Source organism: Stegodyphus dumicola, chromosome 3 (genome assembly GCF_044657685.1).
Source record: "Stegodyphus dumicola isolate Sdum_Otavi_A_Nest chromosome 3, ASM4465768v1".
NCBI lineage: Eukaryota > Metazoa > Arthropoda > Arachnida > Araneae > Eresidae > Stegodyphus > Stegodyphus dumicola.
Genome location: NC_140770.1, coordinates 121,126,919 through 121,148,091, shown reverse-complemented (window position 1 = coordinate 121,148,091; position 21,173 = coordinate 121,126,919). Strand labels below are relative to the sequence as shown.

Here is a 21,173-nt window from a genome sequence, read left to right as displayed (position 1 = left end):
TGCATGTTCATATATAATTGATAAATTTCCACTGAGTGATCCATTTCTAAAACATGCTGAAGTTGCTGACATCAACTTGAGAACTGAAGTCTCATTTTCATCTGTTCTTTACTTGATGAATACTTTTCCATCCATTATTGATGAAAAATGTCTTAATCAAGTAGAAATTGAATTTTCCATGTATCAAGTAGATGATTTGAAAGAAATTGTAGATTTGCGTATTTATATAGCATGGGGAGAAATTGCCAAATTAAAAAATATGAATGGGTGTATTAAATACAAAGTATTGCCTTCTGTAATGCTTGCTGTCTTAATAATACCTCATTCAAATGCAGCTTGCGAAAGAATTTTTTCTATTGTTAAAAAAAATCAGACGGAATTTCGACCAAATTTAGGTCTTAAAACTCTTGAAGCAGTTTTGATTGAAAAAATAAATATGCAGGCAAATGAAGAACTGTGTTATAAAAAAACATTCTCAAAATCAGAACTTAAGCTTGCTAAGCATGCTACATATAAATCTTTGCATTCATAAATTATGCGTATTTTGTTTAATACTTATATGTATCATTCTTGGTTATTTAAATTTTATTTCCCTGTAGAAATCATATCCAGAATAAAGATATGATTTATAGCTTCTGATTTTTTCTATGATTAGTAGTGATTTGAAGTACTTTTTATTAGTGAATGCTTGAGGAGTTAAAAGAAAATTTCTAATTAAATGTGCATGTAATTTACAAGGTATATTTTTAATTATTCAGTTTTATATGTATATGGATTTTAAATGTAATAAAATTGATTACAATTAATTATTAATTTAAAATTAATGAATGGTTAATTACAACATACGCTACGCGCACATTTTCAAAGTTGTAAAAATGTCGTTCGCGCGTTGACTACTGACAAGGTTTGCTGAAGGTTGGAGTCTATGTAAATTTGGTATTTATTAATATATCCATTTTTATTAAGCTTACTTGATTCCTTCTTTCAGAATTTGAAGTTTTAGGTTCAGTCGAATTAAACTTTGCATGTTTTTGATTTAATTTTTAAATAAGTTTTATAAATTATTTGAAAGAATTCTGAATTATAACCTAGAAAATTTTTACTATCATCTTAAAGTAGATGTATTTCTGGGTATATCTGCAAAAAATTAGTTTTTTATTCAAATTTTCCAAGATGCATGTTAATTTATACATTGGTACATTTTGATATTTTTATTTAATAATTATATATTTTATTTTTGTTTGATATTTATATATTGGTGCATTTTCCTCATGCAAATACAAAAACAAACTGACACAGAATTGCAGAAGTTCATAGTTCAGTTCTGTTATATGAAAACACTTATTGTCTTTAAGCACTGAAAACATCTAAACAAAACTTCCTTAAATTAACAGCAGTTGCTGCTTTTGTAAATAAGTCCACAGTATTTAATTTACTGGTGATAAATTCAAGGTCAAACACTCCATCATTTACTAGTCTTCTAATAAAGTGATATTTTATGTCTATGTGCTTAGTTTGGCGATTTTTTATTGGCAATCTGGAAAAATCAATGGCAGACTTGTTATCACAAAATAGATAAATTACATTTTCTTAAATTAAACTTTAAAATTTCATCTTGTAAGGCATTTTTCGTCCACATTAATTCCTTTGCTGCCTCCGATAAGGCAATATACTCCACTTCCATGGTTGATAAACTTAAAAATTTTTTTTAACAGTATTCCAGATTACCGGTACTTCATCTAAATATAATATAAATCCTCCCATGGTCACGCGATCATCTCTATTACTTGCATAATCAGCATCTGAATAGCAATATAAATTTAGATGTTTAATCTTCGATAAGTTTAACTTATATAATTTAATACTATTGAGATAACCAAGCAATTTCAACAATGCTTCCCAATGCCTAATTCCAGGATTCTCCTGAAATTGTGATAAAATATTCACTGCATATGTAATATCAGGCCTTGTACTGTTAGCTACAAAAACTAAACATTCCAACAGATTTCTAAAGGGTAATGTATGCATTTCTGCAATTTCTGCTGTTGTGGGTAGACAGTCTAATTTTGTAAGAATAGTGCCTTTAGCTATGGGAAGTGAAGTTATTGGTATCTGGAAATGTTTAAATTTTTCAAAAATTTCTTCAATATATTTTTGCTGATGTATAAAAACCCCATTCTCATTCTCTAAGAATTCAATTCCAAGTAACGTTTTAGTTTTGCCTAATACTTTAAGATAAAAAAACTTACTCAGCTGTGAAATTACTTTATCTATACTATATTGATCTTTACTAAAAATCACAATATCATCTACATATAACAAGAGAATTACATTTGAACTCTTATAAACAAATTACACCATTGTATTTTCTTAAAATGTAGATTTTCTAAAGTACTTTCAAATTCACAAAACCATTCACGGCCGCTTTGATGTAGACCGTAAATGGCCTTTTGCAATAAAAACACTTTATTTTCCTCTTCAATAAATCCCTCTGCTTGGGTCATATATATTTTTTCATTTAGGCTTGCATATAAATATGTGTTCTTTACATCTAACTGACAATTAGTCCATCCATATAAACATACCAGTATAGTGAAAAATATTCTTATGATTGAAAAATTTACTACAGGACTGTAAACGTAATCAAAATCTTCACCTCTTTTCTGCCTGAATCCCTGTGCTACTAAATGTGCTTTGTATCTAACCACTTGATTCTTTTCATTTCTTTTTAGCGTATAGACCCATTTGTTTCCTAGCATAGTTTTATTTTCTGGCTTTTCGACCAATTCCCAAACCTTTCTTTTCTTCATTGTGTCAATTTCTTATTTCATTGCTTTGTCCCATTCTTCAGCATTTACTGATTTTCATGCTTTTTTAAAATTTTGTGGGATTACAATTTCTACGGAATTTGCCTTATCAGACACGGAGCTAGTCTCTTGTTCTACAAAATTAATTTTTCCTGAGTATTATTTTTTTCCACTTAAATCAAACTTATCTTTTTCAAATTTAATATTTCTTGCCTCACAATACTTTTCAATATCATTATAGGATCTAAAACGGGTGTCCATTCCCTCTACATAATAATATATGTCTGTACGTGTTCTGCCTGGCCTTTTAACTGCTTTTCTTTGCCAGTTTAAGTCTGATACTTCTTACAGGTTAGATTTGTTTTCTGACAACATTATTTCTTCTCTAGAAGTTTCCTGTTCTTCATGTGATTCTGCTAATAGCTCATTGCTCTAGTCTTTTAAACTTAGTTTTTGATTTCTGTTCCAGGATGCCATTTGCTGCATTCAGTTTTTCATCGAACTTCACATTACAGGTTTCTATTAATCTGCGTTCTTCTGGTAGCCATATCCTATAACCCCTAGTTTCCTTCGCATATCCTACCATGATTCCTTCTTTACACCTCATTTGTAATTTATTTCTAATCTGTTTTGGTATGCCAACATAGGCTTTACAACCAAATATTTTAAAATAAACAACACTGGTTTTTCTATTTAGGAACATTTCATAAGGGGTTCAGTTGCTTTTATAACATACTCTGTTCCACGTATGTACAAAACAGCCAAGAGCTTCTGCCCACCATTCTTTTCCCATTTTACCATCATTAAGCATAGCTTTAACTGCGTCTGATGCCGTTCGGTTAAAATGTTCACACACACGGTTTTCTTCTGGGGTGTACGTGTTTGTGCATTCAACACTAATTCCATTTTCGGCTAAGTACCCTTCGAATTGCCCGTTACAGAATTCTCCACCGTTATCGGTGCATATACTTATTAATTTTCTATTTGTCAGTCTTTCCATTTGCCTATGATAATTCTTAAATTTGTAGAACGATTCATTTTTTTTTTCATACAATACACTGTTACTAATCTACTATAGTCATCCACAATAGCAAGGAAATTTTTACTCCCACCCCTAGATGGAACTGATAGTGGGCCACAAACGTCTAAATAAACCAACTGCAATGGTTTATCTGATCTCTTCGGAACAGTTTTAAAAGTTATTCTACTAGATTTAGCAACAATACACGGTTCACACCTCTCCATTGGTTTTCCAATTTCTGGTAACCTTTCATGCTTTACTTCTTACTAGTTTTCTTAATATAATCAAAATTTACGTGGCTAAATCTCCGACGCCATAGCATCGCATCGTCTACTTTATTTAACTTTCCAATTTCTGTACTGTAACCAGCTTCCTTTTTATTTGTTGCATATCTAAATGGTTTTATGTGATAAAGTCCATCATATCGTTTAACGTAGCATAATCTATCCCAATTATTAAAGTATATCCACATCTTCCCTTTTGAAATTACAAAATGAGCACCTGCCTTTTCTAACCTTGCTCCCGATAGTAAATTTCTTCTTAGATTTGGATTATATAACACATTATCTAACTCAATCCAATTTATTCGATTTCCTACTTTTACTGCAAATTTGACTGTACCCTTTCCTAGTACTTTACTTTCACAATTTCCTACAGCTAAGGACATACGAATATCGTTTATTTCTTCAAAATTTCTCATTAAATTTCTATTATTACAGAAATGAGCTGTAGCTGCAGTATCTACGACCCAATTAAATTTATCTGTGTTACGTCCTTTATCTGTAGTTGTTACATAATTTTCTACTAACATTAATTCTTTATCTTTAAACTGTCCATTTTTATCGTCTATTTTAAACTTCTGATTTTTACTTACATTTTCTTTACATTGAGCGAATAAGTGCCCAAATTTATGACATCTGAAACAAGGTCCTATTCTCATATTCCCCATTTTTTTCTTAGATTTAGTTTTATTTTCAACTCTATCTTTCCCTGCATTTGAACCAATAGTATTAAACATGCTTACCTTGCTGTCTTCTAAATCGGCATTTACATGGCGAAGTCGTCTTTCTTCCCTTACCAGTTCTTCAGCAATTCTTTCCAGCATAAAATCTTCGTCCTTCCACCTATAGATCAACTGTACAGTGCCGGAGTATTTCTGGGGTAATCTCCTTATTGCCTGAAATCCTTTAAAAAGATCTGCCAAGTTGAGACCAGCTTCAGCCAACTACTTTGCAGTAATTCTTATCCTTGCAATGAATAATCCTATTTCTTCATTTGGCGTGTATCTAATACTAAAAAATTCATCCAGTAACTGAATTATCCTTGCTCTTGTTTTGAGTTCAAATTGCTTCTGTAGAACTTCCCACGCTTCTTTACCACTTGAACATTCTTGTATCAGCGGCCTGAACTCAGTTTTAATTCCATAATATAATGTAGTGAAGGCTCTATTCTCTCTCAGTGTGAATTCCTGCTTTTCACGCCTTGTTGCACTTTTATCTAATTCTTCTTTGTCCTCTATGAAGCTCCAACAATTTCTATTCAGTAACAGCATTTTCATATCGACTTTCCATCGATCCTAGTTGTCATGGTTTAACAGCTCAAAACCATCAGGTAGTAATGACATCTTCATCAACAACTTGAACAAACTTCTAAGACAGGTCAGCTTCTTTTCGTGAATAACGGCCCTCTTCACCTAATTCCTTCAATGCTGAGTTGAACTGGATAACAGGCTAGCTGTTGGCGCTGGGCCCATAACCCTATTGGCAGTGGGGACATAGGCAAAGCATATTTTGCTTCCCTTAAATAAAGACTAATCTAAATAAAATTCAAGCTTCATTCCGTAAATTAAAATAAAATAAGCTAACACTGTAGCCTTTACATTTAAAACCATTTGACAGAAAGAAAACTAGCATAATGCTAACTCATAACACACACATTCGCCGATACCGGCGTACATATAATACTCGGTCAACCCGCCGATCTTGACGTCATCGGCTAATCAGGGGCAAGCACGTTAGCTTAACGCCGATTGACCTCCGATCAAAATTTGCATGAGGAAAACTTAAGCCGACAAACGCATTGTGTGTTTATGCATGCGCAGAAAGTTTGTAGGTTTGAGATCCGTATTATAGATCACTCCGGATTAAAAACTTTTGACTGTTTATGAATTGGTACTTTTCCGTTTTGCCGGCGCAGGCGATAAAGTCGCCAATAATGGTACAACTGATGCCAAATGGAATATAAGTAACGGAATACGGTAACCTTTTACGCCTCATCTTCAAAACAAGTCGCAGCCATTTCTTATCAGATTGATTGTTTCTTTCAATACTGGCATACAATTACATAGAATTTTTACCCAGATAGTTCAATTTCATGCCCTAGGGCCATTCGTGGTTATTAAGTCGATTAGGATGCAATCACATCACTCACCCGAAGCCAAAAATATAGAAAAGGCAAAATCAAGGGTTGAATTTATCAATTCTAAAGAGAATGCACTAGCGAAGTAAAGCACTACAGTATTACATAATTTCTCAGTAAGCTCTTCGTACGAATTGAAATGATTCTTACATGTAAACTTGTATTCAAAATTAAGACTTAACTTCAAATTAATGTAGATAATTACTGAGAGAATTATATTTTTGTAGCGTGGTTTACGTGAGATGAGATCACTTGGGGTCATGTGATACGAACTGGCGAATCAGGACGTTGAACCATGATAGCATAGTAAATTCTTAAATTAATGTCTTTTTACAAATTTATTGTCATTATTGGCTTTTTACAAAATTATAAACCATATTAAAATGTTTATGCCTTCAAAATAAGAAATTCGGTACTTACGTATTAACGCAACCAGGCCAAAATTCGCATAAATCGCCAAATTTGGCGACCCTACTTACGGCAACCCTATGTGTGGGAAAATAGACGAAAGTTTATTTGTAAAAATAAATAATAACACTGGGCGTGTACTATCACAGCAGTGGGTTTCCGGCGGAATTTGCCGAGAAAAGAAAGAGACTTTTTTGGTTACTGTACCTAACAAAAGCGCCGTTACCCTCATGGAAAAAATTTGCGAAAATATCAAGGAAGGAAGCATCATTTATTCGGATTGCTGGAAAGGATACAATACAAGTGAGTTCGAAAATGCCGGATTTCTGCATGGAACTGTTAATCACAAATATAACTTTGTGAATCCCAACACGGGCGTTCACACACAACATGTAGAGCGCATGTGGGGCTCAGCCAAATGGTGCAACAGAAAACAGAGAGGAACAGCCCGTCATCATCTTGACTCGTACCTTATCGAATTTATATGGTGCCAAGCTCAAGCTGTTAATGGCAAAGACGGTTTTCAATCAGTGCTAAAAGCAATAGCCAAAAGATTTCCGCTGAAAATATAATTCTGCAACTTATTCAAATTCGAAACCGGAAGGGTTTAATTGCTATTTTATATTTTAAAACAAAATAATATAAAAAACTGTATTAAAAATTATCTGTAATTAATAAATGTACATTTTCTTTCTATTCATACTTTTTTACTCAAACTTACAAATCGCGCCAACCTGGTTGCGATAATACGTAAGTACCAAAAATTCTTAGAACTTAACATTTAACATTTTTTATGTGTATACGGTATGTTGTCGCCAAGTCTGCTTGGCGAGATTTGCGCTGGCGAAACAGAAAAGTACCATGAATTGTTATTTTTTAAATTGATAAAGAATATTAATCTAAAGTTTTTTGTTTTCATAAGAGTAAATTTTTACCTTTGTCATTTTCTGGTTACAATTTTACGTATGGTTATGTATTTTATGGTCGCCATTTTTCTTAACTTCATTTTATATGCAATGGAATGTTTTAACAGCTGGCAACAAATGGAAATGGTTTTGAAGATGTTTTTATGTCCAAAAGTATTCCATAGTTTTTACTGCATACTATAATATTTCTTAACTTCTTGTTTACATTTGAAAAGGCCTTAAATTATCATCAAAGACCTCCCCCTCCCGTCCAAAAGAAAATATGGTAATTAAGGAAAATCCCGTCGACCACAAGAGACGACGCCAAACAAACAACAACAAAACAAAACAAAACAAAAAATTACTAAATACAGGAAAAAAAAATTCTTATTTTTCTTTGAAATTTATTATATTATCATTTATTTATATTTAATTTTTCATTAAAAATTTCCATTATTTTTTATTTAGGAGATATGCTGTAAAACCAATTATTTTCACTAGGTTTTAATTTTTGCAAGAAAATATAAGTCTTACGAAATACTTTTTTTTTGGCCTCAAATAATAATAAAAAATCAGTACTGTTCTGTAGTAGGCACGTCCCAAATTTTAATCGCTTTTTTTTTTTTTTTTTTTTTGAAATGCACAATAGAGGGGGGAAAAGGCATCTTTACTCAAGAATAATAACTAACACATGTAATCAAGGTTACACCAAACCTAGTGTGTTTGAAGGAGACTTTTCCATTTTTGGCGAAAAATCGCGTATTTTGGTGTCTTTTCTTTAATAGGCAAAAATGGTACACAGGATTTTCAGTAAGTACCCAAAATATATTTTACTTAAACATAGGATTTAGAATAAACATATTTTTAAAGTTTAAATTGTGATTTGTTAAGACCTGAATTCTAATCATCAGTAATATAATAAATAATGATTATTGTTACATTTATTTTCATGTTATTATTTCTGTTATATTAGAATTTAATAAAATTCTTCTAGTCAAGTAATTAAAAAAATTAAGAAGTTCTCATTCTTTGTGGACGTATTGCTAATTTTATATCAATCAAAATTTCAACAGCTAAACTTCTAATCTTTCTATTAACTCTGCCAAAAAGTTCAAATTAAGTGAGTGACAGTGGCAGTTCAGCCATTCGCACTATATCTATCATATTCCTCCCAACCGAATAACTACACTAGGTTTGGGTGATATTCTGGTTGTCTTAGTTTAGAAATCATGCATAAATTAGGCTGGTTGATTATTTAAATATGGCAAAGCTCATGGAAGCTTTCTGAGGACTGTCTTCATAGGGGACTTTTATAAGCAAAATTGACTTGTATTCATATGGGGAGAACCACAAAAATCATGCAGCCAGTTTGATTGGTTTGGTTTCTTGAACAAACTATCAGCAGTCCTTAACTGCTCAGCCATTAGTGAGACCTTTTAAATTAAGAGCCAAGTTATTAGACTTATAAACTATATTATGTTAATAAAGTTATAATAATTTACAGCTTTACATAACTTCATCTTTCCATATTCCTAACCAGAATGCAAATTAGCTTTGTGTATGTTAAAGATGAAGAGTATGATTCTTTAGTTAAGAGAACTTCTGGCAGTTGTGTCTTGCTGTTAGTATTTTTAGCCAATTCTGTTGGCTAAAAATACTAACAACAAGACACATATTATATTTAAAAATCATATTTCAGCTTCCTGCATTCCTTATGTACCAATTCTTTAATATGCACCGAGCAAAAGTATGAACCAATTTATTCTTTTTAATAAGTAGTCTCAGACTATGTTATTGATGTCCAAATTTAATTGTCTGTTCTGTTAATTTAAGATATCCACAAGTTGTGGAAATTTCATCTGTAGCACAAGTTAAAATTGTTAGTAAAATAAAAAGCTTATTTAAATCTTCTTCTGAATTTTGTGAATTGTTCAAGATATAGCAATAACTCACTATCTGTCTAGTAGGATCTGCAGGATTTAAACTATAATTTCCAGTTATAACGGCAACCCTACAGATTCTGATTTACTATTTGATTTGCAAATATTTAAAGTATTATATTCTCAGGCTCAAATAGTAAAAGTTTTCTTAATGCATTAGTTCTTAAACTACCAAGCTGTAGTGCAAACGAACATTCAGTTACAGTTGTTATTATTGTATTCACTTGGTGTTCTTGGAATCTAAGTTAACAATGATTATCTCCCTGTGTTATTCACCATGAGAAGGTTAAACAGGTGTTTAGATGTAGATGACATTAGTTTTAATTTATGAGCTAAGGAGTCAAAACAATGCTACACTTTTAAATGTTTGGTTAAGTAAGTTGGATTTAAATAGCTGATAATTAGGCAGGTAATTTTTAATCTTATGTTATTCATTCAGAAACCTTTGTTTTGCACTATATAAAGTCTATGGTGTTTTGTGAACATAAACTTTAAAAAAGGACTCTTGAAGAGTTATCTTCTAGCCTTTGTGAAACTAGAACAGAGATTAGAAGAAGGGTGTATGAGATTCTTTTGTTCGAGCATAAAATTAACAAATGACCCAACTTGGGTTACAGAAAGCCAACACTTCTAGCTTAACAGAAATACATAACAAATAATAATTTCAAGGTATGGTAAGTTAGCCTAACAGCTCACAGAATACTTTAATGCACAGGAAAAGCTCTTGTCTGTAGTAAGTGACGAGACAAGTCTAAAGGTGAGAACACATCAACGCCGCTAATGCAAGTTGCTAATAATCAGAGCACAACGTGGCCTGGAATAGGCAGACACACTTTAAAAATTAACTTCTGCAACTCTTGCTTAAATAGCTCTTCATTCTACCTTAATTTGAATAGACTCTCACTGTCTCATTTACCATTCTGGCATGAAAAGCATGGTTGAAAAGAGAGTAATTGAAAAGGCTTTTTAACTTAACAGGAACTATTAGTTAAGAATAAATAGATAAACCTCGCTACAATAATCCATCTTCCCACATGTCTATAACTGCTTCATAGAACATCGCTGTCCTAAAAATAAGTATGTGTATTTAATTATCCAGCACATTTGCTTTCCAGTGATTATTTTTTCACAAACACAAGTTTCCTTTGAAAGGAAAGTTTTCCCTAACATGGGAGACAAAAGAAATCCAACATTCTACTTGTAGAGCCATGCCAGAATCAGATCTCTACAAGCCTGTTCTTTAATTATGCGTTTTATTTGTATTAAGACAGTATCTCTGCTTTCTATTCTTTTAATCCACTCTGATAACTGAATTGCCATACTATGAATATACTAAAATTTAGATTTTACTAAGAGTATTATACTAAGAGTTTAGCAGTTTTGATTATATCTCATCTTATAGTAAAAATATATGAACTTTAAGATTTATATTAACCCTCTCACAAAGAATGTTTCAAATAGCATTTTTCTCCTTATATTATTAAAAATAACTGCTAAAAATATGCTCTTTAATATGTCATTTATTAGTCTTAAAAATTGTATGATTTAGAATATTTACTCCTGACTTTTTTTTATATTTAATATCGGATTATTAGGTGGGACAGAATAAATACTGGATTCTTTTGACCAAAAATATCTCTTGTCATTGCATAAGCATATGTTAATTGAACTGTTGGCCTCCACATTTTACTTTAAGCTTAATTTTCAGTCAAAATGTCTAGGAAATGAACAGCAGTGTCCGTGAAAAATAATATTAAGGTTTTTAAAAAATTTGGCAAGAATGCAAAATTTATGGAAATATGACTTGCAAAAAGTGAGCATTCTTGTTTTAACTCTGAAAGTAAAGGTTTGTGAAAGAAGGAAATTAGAAGAAAGAACACAGTTTTTATAAAACCACTTCAAAGAATTAGTATGTTCAAGGAGAAATATCTGGGGTTTCAAATCATATTTTGCTGAAGTTTGCACTCAGTGCAGTATGTGACATATTCCAGTAAATGGGCTTATACCAGTGAAAAAAAGAGACTAAATAACACCATGAAGAGTGACTATTTCTTCACTGAAGGGCTGTATGAGTTTAAATTACATCATTAAACATCATATTATGTCACAAATGAAGAATTCAAAGATGTTTTATCCAAATTCATGAATTTATCAAAAAAAAAAGTGTATGGATTTCAGCTAAAAATGTTTCACTGTTATGAAACTAGTCTTTTCTTTCATCTCATGCCATCAAAATGCCTAGCCATGATAGACATAATCCCTTCACTACTTTACTCTGACCAAATACTGATGGAATGGAAAGTGACACCCCTACTGATAAGAATGTCATGAAAAACAGGCTATTTCAAAAGTGAGTAGGATATATAATGAATAAAAAAGGGAGGATGATTGTGAGTATATCCGTTTCACATCTCCGAGCCATGGAAGTTGCATGACACAAGGTTCCAGCATGACGGTGCAGGTCGTAATTTCGAACAATTTCTTCAAAGACAGTCATCATTTTTATTCTTATTTCCTAGTTTCTGCTTCACTAGGCTTAATAAACATCATTCTCACCCTGTTCATGTCCTTTCTTTCTTGTGTTTTATGTCATCACTACTGTGCCAGGAAAGTGTTTCCGACCATGCATTGCTATATAATTTTCCATCATCTTAGGTGTGCTCTATCTCTCTTGAAAGTTGGTTATTGATCTGCTGAATATATTTCATGATGTATTTCTATTTTTCTCACCATGTGCATCATGATCTTGTTTTTGCTTTTAAAAAAAATCAGAGTAATGAACAAGATTAGCAATGTGCAGCTGCTGTGATGAATTGTAAATTATTAAATAATGGTTATCTGATATGTAAAAAATTGCACCTTTTCTGAAAAATTTATTTTTCTGACAAAGGATAAACTTTTTTCATGGCTTGTATAAAGGCTCTTCTTGAAAGTTGCTTTTTTGCAGCTTGTACCGCATATACTCAACAAGAGAGAATTCTTTCTCCCTTTTGTTGCAAGTCATAGAAAAATGTTAAATATCTTTCTGCCATGATATACAAATGGAACTCAAACAGGAATTGTATTTTTGCTGTATGAAAGAATACAGTTTTAAAATTAACAAATAGCATTCAAAAACAGATGCATATCCTGCAGTAATAACAGACACATATTCCACAAATAAACAGATGTCCCGCAGTCCCATTAATTCCAGCTATTAAAAAAGGGAAAACTTTCCAAAATAAAATCACTAAGAAATGGGGAAAAAAAAAAAAAGTAAGATTGCCAAATTAAAATTATCTCGCAACAAAATCGTCAAATTTGGCAGGCCCTTTGGAACTGTTGTAGAACATTTTTAACATAGTAATGCTTATTTAATGTGAGGTTATAACCTCACATTAAATAAACATCAGTATGCCAGCTTTTTATTTATTGTGCCTTGAAAATTAGGGTGAGATCTTATCTTATATATGAGACTGTCATTATTTAGATCAATATGGTGTTATTTTAAATCATACTTCTCGTAACACATAATATATAATTAATTTTTTTACAGAGTATGGTTTCTAGTTCTTAGATAAATTTATGATTGATTTAATTTGTATTGAAAAGATGAACATGCTATTAGATATTATAAATGTTGGTCTAATTTTGGTAATATAATTTCTGTTGAAAAATGGTAGCAATATTATATTTTGAATAACTATAGCAGTTTTACTTTTTTCTAACGAATTTTTAAAATTTGGTTCTTTTTCTTTTATGATAAATCTGCTAAAAATTAATTGAAGAATATAATCAATATTTTTTCTCAAGGCCTAGTTTTCTTTTATTAAATAATAAAGGCAATGTTAATAATGTGTTATTGAACCAGTGTATGAAAATTTTTTCAAATAGGTCACCTTGGAGCAATACTTATGATCCGCCCTTAGATGATGGTGCCATGCCTTCCGATAGGCTACGAAAATTGGAAATAGATGCAAATGAAGCATTTGACCAATATAGAGAGATGTATTTCGAAGGTGGCGTATCTTCTGTATATCTTTGGGATTTAGAACATGGCTTTGCTGGTGTGATATTAATAAAAAAAGCAGGTGATGGTTCTAAGAAAATTAAAGGCTGTTGGGATTCCATTCATGTTGTTGAAGTTCAGGTAAAATTATATTTATTAGTTTCATTTAATTTATACCTTATTTAATGTGTATATAACTGTGAATACTATTGAAATTAATGAAATTCCAGAAAGTTGAATAATAGAAAACAGAATGCTGCCTGTAACTGCTACATTATTAGAAACAAATTATGTATAATTTCTGATAATTAAATGCTGAGGACCTTTAAATATGAAAGGTTTAGAATATATTCTTGCTTGGTGATAACTTGGTGATTTTTCTAAGTGGAAGAGCCAAAACTAATGTTCTAAAGCAAAAGTTTGACCTTGATTCATTCTTGTTGTTTTTGAGTTCTTTAAAAATATTACCAACTTTATTTTTTGTCATTTTGTGCATCTTTAGTTAGATAAGTATGAAAAATTTAGCAAGGTCATGAGTGATATACATGATACTCGTCTTGCCAATTTTATGGCCATCTGGGAATTACTGTACTGGGTTTTTTTATAGTCTAGAATTTTAGTTTCCTCTCCTAGTCTGACAGAGTTCAGAGTTTTTCCTAATTTTTTTAAACAAACTAAAATTGTTCATATGAAAAGGAAATTTAATTTTTCAACATTTGTTATGTATTCAGTAATAGTATTAGTAAAGTTTTAAAACATTCATTTAATCAGTTTGAAGGCAGTTGAAATAATATTTAGGTTTCATTTAAAAATTTTCATTAAGGAATTTGATAATAATATAATAGTTAAAAGTATAAAACGTTGAAAACTACATGCATAATACGTACACGATAAAAAGAATCCCTTCAAATTGCTCATCACTGAAATCTATCACCATAATTTAATTTGAATGCAACAGTATTGTTGCTAAATTTAATATAGTTTCTCATTGATTAACATGCTTATATTGCCATTATTGTTTATTATTTCAGCATAAAAACTTTTCATTTGCGGCAAGTAAAATGTTTTCGATATATATATGTATAATAAAATTCCATAGTCAAGAATACACTTAAAATTCTAACTGTATGTTCTTTTTATTTTTAATGGCGACGTTCTCTTATTTGAAAGTACGTGGAATTAAATCGACAGCCCCGTAGTCAAGTTGTTTTTCCCACCTTTTTCTACACGTACAGTTATAGAATGTTCTGGAAATATTTAAAGCAAACTGGATTGGCTGACATCATTTCTTGGAAGCTCCACCTTTCCAGAGGCTATAAAAGGACTCGCAAAAGAATATCGGGGCTTTTTCTCAAATGTCACGATGCAGTAAACTTCATACAAAATGTTATTAGTTCTTTTTTATTTACTCCAGATATCTGATTTTGTAACTGCTATTTTTCCTGACCAATAATAAATGGATCCTGTTTTTTAAACTTATCGTCTGATAATTTAAGCTACGACTACATTTATGATTCTTCAACAATCTATTTATTCCTGACAAAAGCTGGTTCATCACATATATATAAATATGTTTCATGCATAATTTTTGAATTCTTATATTTTATGTTTGTGTTCTTAATAGCATACTGTCAATGTTTTATTTTTGCTTTCTGGTATATAAATTATGCTTAGATAGTAATAACATTGGTACTATCCCATAATCCACCCAGCATTCCCGCAGTTGCCCAGTCGTTGCCAACTAATTTTTCGAGAATGTAACATATGAAATGCAGTAGCCATTTTTAAAAATGGCAAGGCACTGAAAATTGGAGAAAACAGGAATAAAGTAATAAAATTAAAAATACAAGAAAAATTCATAATGAAATTTTGAAAATTGCATAAAACAGCAACAAATTAAGTGAAATAAAAACTCAACAAACATATATAAGGGATATAATTTTCTTTTTCCCCAGTCTTCTGCCCATATGCACAGTGATATGTTTTAATTTACGAAAAAAAAATCATACTTGCAGAATTCTCGTCATGCAATTTGACACTGCTGTCCATGTCAACCTTTTTTTTACTTAAAAAAGAAATAAAAGAGAGCTGCACTTATGTGGAGTGTTATCTCAATCATCTAAGAACATTTCATAAACTACTTTCAAGCTGCAAGATTTCTGTAATAATGCAGCATCAGAGATAATTTAAAAGTTAGACAAATGTGTCATTTTATATGCATTTTATTATCTTAACAATAATAATGAAAATCAGCCCAGAGAGTATTTATAGCCAGTGGATACTGTTCAGCTATCTGCTTTAAAATCTCTTCAAGAGTTTTTGCTTTCCCTCCTGACATCGTCTCCAAATGAATTCCCGAAAATAACTCCATTTGTAAAATGATTTTTCTTATCCATGTAACCTACTCACGTTTTGTAATTCCGTTTGTAAAGTACAGCTTCATGGGATGCATATTCCTGCACTTTCTACTACAAGATAAAATGCAGTATTTGTGAAAAAATGCAGTACATTCTTTTCATTAGCAGGTGCATTTCACAGTTGCATATAGTACCATAATATTTATTCTATTGTTTTAAAATATTTTAATGCACATCAAAGTTTTCAATTTTAAAGTTTCAATTCAATATAGTATAGATTTTTTTGTCTTAAGAAATATTTGGCAACTTTTGATTAACTTCTTAGCACATTAGTAGAATTGGTTTCGTAATTGCTGAGTACTAATCATGGAGCTTAAGCAGGCAAATAGTCTGTTAAACAGATTAAATAGCAAATGTGACAGTTTTTTAACATTTTATCTATATTTTCTTTTAAAACTTTTATAAAGCAATTCTGAGCTATGTAGCAATTTTGGATTTCAATAAAAAATTTTTCTTTCTGCTTAAAATTTTAGATTGCCATAAAGTTGTCCCTTTATTTCTAGTATTCTTAAAAAATTACTAGAATCTAACCTTAATTTTGTATTGATTATTAAGTAAAAGACTGTGCCAGTTTTCTTGAAATGCAAGGAGTTTGTTTCACTTGAAAAACAGTATAAAAGTAAAGTTGAAAAGTTTGTATAGTTGATATGCATTATGTCTATCTAATAATTTATTTTCTAATTTTCACTCTCTTTTCCGCGAGCATGGTTAAACCCAGAAGTTAAATGAAATTATCTCTGCCTTTAGTTACTTAAAACTTTCTTTTGGGGAAATAATGATTAAAGATTGCTGCTACTTAATAATATTGTGATGTAATACTATAATCTTTTTGTCTTGTTTATTTCAGCTTGAATTTTGAAATGTATTATGTTTTTTAGGAAAAATCTAGTGGTCGAAGTGCACATTATAAATTAACATCCACCGTTATGCTATGGCTTCAGACCAATAAATCTGGTTCTGGTACAATGAATTTAGGTGGCAGTCTTACAAGACAGGTTAGTTTATATCATTAACATCACTATTTTATTAAAATATTTTGATAACGCATATATACTCTTTTGAATAATTTGAATGTTGCCTGCACAGGAAATTCTCAAAATTGGAATAGAGCTATATAAATCTGTACTGTTATCTCTGAGGTATTCAAGGCTTAAGCCAATGATATGTGCTACCCATGATAAAATTTATGGATTTGATTTGATGTTAGTGTTAGACAAATCACAACAAAATAATTAAAGGATGCAGTATACAAAAATTGAGTTCATAAAATAAAACAAACTTTACCCAAACAAGGAAATAAATATGTTAAATATGTATATACGTGGTTAATTCTGAATTGTCACATTTTATATAGTAATTTAGTCAAAAGATACTTTTTGTTGTTTTGTTTAGAATACAGCTAAAATTGATATGGTAAGTATGTTGAAGAGACAATTGGAAAATTTCAAACAAAATAAATTAACTGGTTTCAACATATGAAATCTTGTTACGTAATTGTAAGTTGCATATTTGTTATGTGATAGACATATTTCTGTCTTTTAAACACTTCTTATTTTAGTTTTTCAGTTTTATGTTTCTGAATATATTTTAAAGATATTTTAACTGAGATATTATGCTCTTTTTTTTTGCATTCATACTGTAATACTATAAATTTTATTAGTAATGTTAAAAATTAATGCATATTGATTACAGTCATGCTATCTTTAATGTACATTTCATTTGTGTAATACCTTGGTTTATATTATGTGATTTCTGTAAAAAAATACATTAGAGCTTATTTTTTCATGCACAATAATTTATATTTATCCATTTATAACAATTTATATTATTCAGATAGAAGAATCGGAAGAATTCAGAAGAATCTCCATTTTTTCATTATATTTATTTATGTTAAAAATTTACAGTTATTCAAGTAGTCATATCATTAAGACACAATAACACGCCGAACAAATACTAATTCAGAAGTCGAACAACAAAAATCAGCGTTATATTTTCAAATTTTCACAGGACTAGTTTCGATGGTTTTATCAAAACCCCATCCTCAGCTGCAAAAGCGCAGCAGCTGAGAATGGTGAGCCACCCATTTGATTAAGTGTCACTGAAATTCTCGGTGCAATGCAGTTTCATCACTAGCAACTATATTGGAGAAGTGGTATTTTAAAAAGTCAATACATTCAACAAGATGCTTGAAACTAAGTGCACATTTTAATAATTTTAACATCTTGCTGCTCAAACTGAGTTTTGATCTTTTTAGAAACAGTTCAAATTGCTAAAAGAACTTCTCCAACTGATATTGTGCTGCTTTGAATTCTTCTGGGGATATGCCTAATTGTTCTGCCATTGTAAAAGCAAATGCTTGAATGTCAGTGAGGAACCCCAACTTTTGTTTTTTTATGTCAGCAGTCTAGTCATAGATCATGTAATCCAATTCAATACTGATTGCTAATGGGATTCAGACTTATGTTTTGTAGCATTTCTATCACCTATCGATTGAGAGATAGAGTATTCCCATTCTCAGACCATTCAAAAATCTCTTTGTAGATGTCTAAAATTCTTATCCGAGAAGTCCTCCGTGATTTCTTTCTTGTACTTGATGGAACAGTTCTCTTTTTTTATTTGCATCTTATTTAGGGATCAAAGCAATGTTTCATTTTTAATTGTATTATTAAATCAAGATTTAAATAAAGAGTTATGAGATAGATGTAGGAAAAAAATCTGTCAAAAATCATGGGCAATACAAAAGCAATTTAAAACTGTAAGCACACAGTTCAGAAACTATTTCTTTATTTCACATATGTGTATTAAGTATGCTATTATAATGCACTGTGTATTGAATTGTGAAGATTCTAAATACTCACAACCATGTCTGTTATCAAGTGTGTATATGTGTTGAGTGTGCTTTCTAATTGGTCATTTAGCAGCAAATCTAGCTGACAGTAGTAACTTATGAACCCAAGCATTATGAAAAATATTATGAGCATCTTGAAAAATTATGTAATGAGCAACTTGAAAAATCATGCTAGGGCTCCCCACCCCTTCAAGGGAAACACAATTTGTGAATAACTACAGTCTATTTTTATGCTGTGTAGGGCTTTTGTAGTTTTGGATTAGTGACCAGTATGTCATGAGGTTTTGATTAAAATTATGATTTTATTTTCTGGGAACTATATTCTTTAGTCTATAAAATTAGTTACAAGAAATTTGAGCTGGTAGGTGTAGCAAGATGTTGCAATTATACAGTACTCTAAATGTAAATTTAAACTCTTAAGATGTTAAAATGCAAGGAATGAATATATTTTATGATTTAAATTTCAGATATCAAGAATAGTAAATTTCTTTTCAGGCGTCAAAGGGAGTAGATAAGCAGTTACATAAACTATTAACATGTTATAGTAAAAACAACAATTTTATTTATATTATAGCTATAGGTCAATTTGAATGTTTTCCCTACATTATTATTTTAGACTTTTATTTAGTGATTAAGTGTATTTTTATTTTTACTCTAGAAAATAATATATTAGGCTTACTTTATAAAAAGACTGGAAACAAAAAGTAATTTTGGTTCATATTTGTTAAGTGTTCATGCTTCCGAATTTTATGAAAAGTTATTATTAGAGAGAAGATTACTATTTGTTATTGAATTAAATAAATGCACATGAGAAAATTACCAGGTTTTTCATGCTAATGCAGTAAAAAGTCAACTGTCAACAAAGCTCGAGAAATGCTGGATAAATAAAAACTCTGGCTAGTTAAAATGTAATTTATGGTAAAAGCCAGATGAATGGAAAAAAGAAATTTCTGATTTAAAATTATAAAAAGCGATCATTTTATTTGTTATCAGTTTAAAGATAAAAAGCCTGTATTGTATTTAATATTACATGGGATTTAAAAAAAAAGTGCATTTCAGACATAAAAGTCGATTTATTTTGGTAGTAATTTAACATGTAAAATATCTTATCCAATTACGAAAACCTGTTGGCCATGAAAGTTGACACTGATCCCACTAAACTTGCACCAGTCATTTCAGCAGAACTTTCAAAGAAATAATCATTCTTTATTTTGTTTAACCCTTTAACGCGCGGTGGTCGCGCCCTGAAACTACCATTTTCCAAATTTTTTGCCTCCTCTTTTTTCCAAAATTTTTGAGTGAAAATGAATTGATTACTGATCTTTTACATCTAAATAACACAAAATGACTATAGAATCATATATGTTTTAGGTATTGATACTTCAGATCAGATGCCTTTTAAAATTTGTTTTCGATGAGACAAAATAACTTCCTTTTATTATTATAAACAACTTTAAATCAAAAGTTAGTCATCGCACATCATGATTTCTATCATAAACAATAAAAAATTGCAGTAATTAAACTGCATATATATAAAAAAACCCTCTATGTGTATGGCATTTGCTATGTGGTTTCAGGGCACGACCACTGCGCCACCAGAGCATTGTGTCACAATGCTTACAATCCTCTAGAGGCTTGGTGGTCGCACCTTGAAACCACTGCCGTTTGCTTCTCAATGGTGTTTGCTTGCTTTTCAAATAGGAATGTTTATTTTTGCCTGGATATAGATAAAGAGCTTAAATTTAATGTAAATATACTTTGCTATAATTAAAAATAGAAATTGCGTAAAAGATTTATTTAAATTTAAAATATTTTCTGAATATTTTGGGACGAAATACGAATAAAATAAGTATGAATGGGAAACAAATGATCCGTACAAAGTCAAAAAGACCAAGCCCCCCCCCCCCCCCCGTTAACATAAAAAATCACAAATTTCATGTGCCAGGTGAAAAGAGACTAAATAACGCTGTACATATACCAGTGGAAACTTAAATCCCGGCAGTGTACATTTTGTAGCACAAGGAAGAAACCTCATAGAACAAGATGTATGTGCGAAATGTACAATGTAGGTCTATGCATGTACCAAAGAGACAAAACATGCTTTGAACAGTGTCAGAAAAAAAAATTTCTTTGAAATTAAAAAAAAAATACACTGATTTCTTTTTTATCCTTATTTCATTAAGTTTTTTAATCCATTTATTCAAATGTCCTTATTATGTAGGTACTTATATTTTCACTGCTATAGAAAAATTACATAAATGTTTATTTTTTAATTTTTTCTGACGATTTACTTTGTAAAATAATGTAAAAAAATTATATATAATGCAATTCTTACATACATTTTTTTAAAATCCGTAAATTTTGTCATTTATTGGAAACGCGTGCGGAAAATGGTAAGTTTTTTTTTTCCTACTACATCAA

The 21,173-nt window shown here is 30.6% G+C and overlaps 1 protein-coding gene across 1 annotated transcript in view; it reads left to right on the top strand.

Moving 5' to 3' along the window:
• cpb (F-actin-capping protein subunit beta) overlaps nucleotides 1-21,173 on the top strand; it is a 39,682-nt gene that overhangs the window by 10,156 nt on the left and 8,353 nt on the right. The window contains exons 4-5 of the mRNA XM_035350934.2: nucleotides 13,373-13,628; nucleotides 16,783-16,899. Coding sequence (XP_035206825.1) covers nucleotides 13,373-13,628; nucleotides 16,783-16,899 — 373 coding nt within the window. The remainder of the gene's footprint in view (nucleotides 1-13,372; nucleotides 13,629-16,782; nucleotides 16,900-21,173) is intronic.